Here is a 2,572-nt window from a genome sequence, read left to right as displayed (position 1 = left end):
GGGGCTGAGTGATGATGAGGCTGCACTTAAGGACCTCCTTAATGTCTGTCTGGATGATCCTTTGCCCCAGTGGGAGATGGAAGGACTTGGGATCCTAGACTTCTGGGGCTTCGCCAAGTATCTCCATGGTCGAAGTCAGTGGGCAATACCAGGCCAATCAGAACCCTTCCGCAGGGATTTTCCCACCACCTCTACCCTTCAGACTCCCACTAAGCGGCGGAGGGCGAGAAGGAGGACAGTAGAGCCCACTCCAGAGCCCGCTCCAGTCCGGGAGCTCACAGAGTCCCTCCCCCTGGTCCGCCTCAGTTCCACCTCCCTCCTGAACTTTTATGTGTTCTGGTGGAGCGTCTGGTATCCGCTCCGTAGAGGGTGGGTAATGTCACAGTGTCTGGTTGTGGTGCCCTGGACTAGCCACTTGAGGGTGCTCTCCCGTTTCAGTATTACATGTTTTGAACTCCATTTCCCATAGTCCCTTGCAGGTCGTTTCTGTTCTGATCATGATCACCTGTTAGTAATTTACTCATCATCCCATCACTATTTATACCATGCTCACTCTGTCTGTCTTTGCTGCAGTATTGTTTGAGGTTACATCGTGTTTTCTGTTCCCTGTGTTTTGGATTACCTTTTGCCACGTTTTTGTTCTGTTCTGTTTATTTGTTCTTTAATAAACTGCAATTGGATCTAACCTTGTTTTCTCCTGACATTCCGTGACAAATTTATCTAAAACAAGCTGTTGTTCAACCTATTCTCAAGAAAACAAATCTTGATCCATCTTTGCCCCAAAATTATGAACCTATATATATATATATATAAGGTCCTGGAAAAAGTAGTTGTTAATGAACTTACAACTGTTTTAGATGGGTATAATGTGTTTGATAAATTCCAGTCTGGTTTTCGTCGTCTGCACTCTACTGAAACTGATCTGACAGAGAAAGTTGGTGATCAACTCAAAAATAATCCTGTAACCCTGAGTTCCAGTAGCCCCTCACTGCAGTACACAAGATCCATCCAGGGGGTGGAGATGGTAGGTTTAGGGATATGGAAGGTGGGAGGAGTTGGATCTGGATCCAACCTCACCCCCCTGGATCTTGTGTTCTGCAGTGAGGACCATCTCCTGAGTTCGGCCACTGTCATGGTACAAGCCCCTGGTACGTGTCAGGGTTTGGTTCTGTTTTGTGTTTCTGTGCATGTTTCTTTAGTTTTAATTTTCTCACCTGTGTTAATCACTGTGTTTGTTGCCTTTGTTACTGATTTAGTTACACCTGTCCTATGTTTAGGTAATTATGCCCTTGTGTATTTATAGCCTTGGTTTTGGTTCGTTATTGGTGTTATCGTCTCATTTTTAAGTTGGTTGCTCAGTTTGCTGTGTTTTTTGCCAGTGTGCTCTGTTTCTTTTGTGTTTTTTCACTAAACAATACTGCTTGCACTTAGATCCAGCTCTATATATTGTTTTTGCAACCAGCCATGACAGTAGCTGAATAAATATACATTATATAAACAACTGGTGATCATTTACCAGACCCAAGATATACACAAAATAAATGAATACACACAGTTAAAACTGTATTTTATGGCTGACCTTAAATGAATAATGAATTAATAAAGTAATAAAGATAAATTCACCATGTTGTAGTCTCCTCTTCTCATCCTGTAGTTGACTGTGTTCATAGTGTAGTTGACTGTGTTCATTCTGTAATCGACTGTGCTCTGAAGAAGATTCAGAATAAAGAAAAGAGAAAACAGCATTCAGACAACAAATACAAATATAATTTGTGAACAATAACTATTACACGACCTAAGATATACACAAAAGTATATGAATACACAATGTCTGTTAATTAAAGCAACAACAGTATGATTACGTGTTAATATTTTATTTAAACCATTGATGTCCGTGTTTTTCATTGCAGAACTCAAACCAACTTTGGAGTTGTCTGATTTGGAGAGTCATCATTCTTGGTCTTCCTTTCTTAAAGGAATAGTTCACACAAAAAAAATAATTCACTTGCCCTCATGTCATTCCAAACCTATAAGACTTCACAAATGAAGATATTTTTTAATTTTCTCTCAGAATTTTTTGTTAATCCATTGAAAGTTTAGATAATCAGTATTTTCAAGCTTAAAAAATACAGAGTTATTGTAGAAGCAATCCATGCCAATATTTATAAATAAATCTTAAATTATATCATAGCGAATATGTCTGATACACAAAAGTATATGAATACACAATGTCTGTTAATTAAATATTTTGTGGATGAAAACAAACTTGACATTAATACTGAATTAACTTATTGGTCACACTTTAGTTTGGGGACCAATTCTCACTATTAACTAACTAACTAACTATTAACTGCAACTTTTGCCTCAAACTAATTTGCTGGATATTAATAGTAAGGTACACTCTAAAAACGCTGGGTTGTTTTTTCAACCCAAACGCTGGGTTGAGACCGCTGGTTAAGGAAGTTGGGTTGTTTTAACCCAATTTGGGTTGAAAATTGGTCTTGATCTATAACCCAGCGGTGCTGGGTTGGGAACGCGAATGTGAAAGAGAGCCCACATGCACGTTAACATC

The 2,572-nt window shown here is 39.2% G+C and overlaps 1 protein-coding gene and 1 long non-coding RNA gene across 3 annotated transcripts in view; one reads left to right on the top strand and one right to left on the bottom strand.

Annotated features, from left to right (window-relative positions):
- LOC107718571 (uncharacterized) overlaps positions 1–2,520 on the top strand; it is a 15,985-nt gene extending 13,465 nt beyond the window's left edge. The window contains exons 2-3 of the long non-coding RNA XR_001637432.1: positions 480–482; positions 2,396–2,520. This is a non-coding gene — a long non-coding RNA (uncharacterized LOC107718571). The remainder of the gene's footprint in view (positions 1–479; positions 483–2,395) is intronic.
- LOC107718569 (butyrophilin subfamily 1 member A1-like) overlaps positions 1–2,572 on the bottom strand; it is a 14,348-nt gene that overhangs the window by 6,873 nt on the left and 4,903 nt on the right. For both annotated transcript variants that reach the window (XM_016525689.1, XM_016525688.1), the window contains exon 5: positions 1,624–1,707. In XM_016525689.1, coding sequence (XP_016381175.1) covers positions 1,624–1,707 — 84 coding nt within the window. The remainder of the gene's footprint in view (positions 1–1,623; positions 1,708–2,572) is intronic.

This window comes from Sinocyclocheilus rhinocerous, unplaced genomic scaffold, assembly GCF_001515625.1.
Source record: "Sinocyclocheilus rhinocerous isolate Xijiao unplaced genomic scaffold, SAMN03320098_v1.1 scaffold182, whole genome shotgun sequence".
Classification (NCBI taxonomy): Eukaryota; Metazoa; Chordata; class Actinopteri; order Cypriniformes; family Cyprinidae; genus Sinocyclocheilus; species Sinocyclocheilus rhinocerous.
This window is presented reverse-complemented; position numbering and strand designations above follow the sequence as displayed.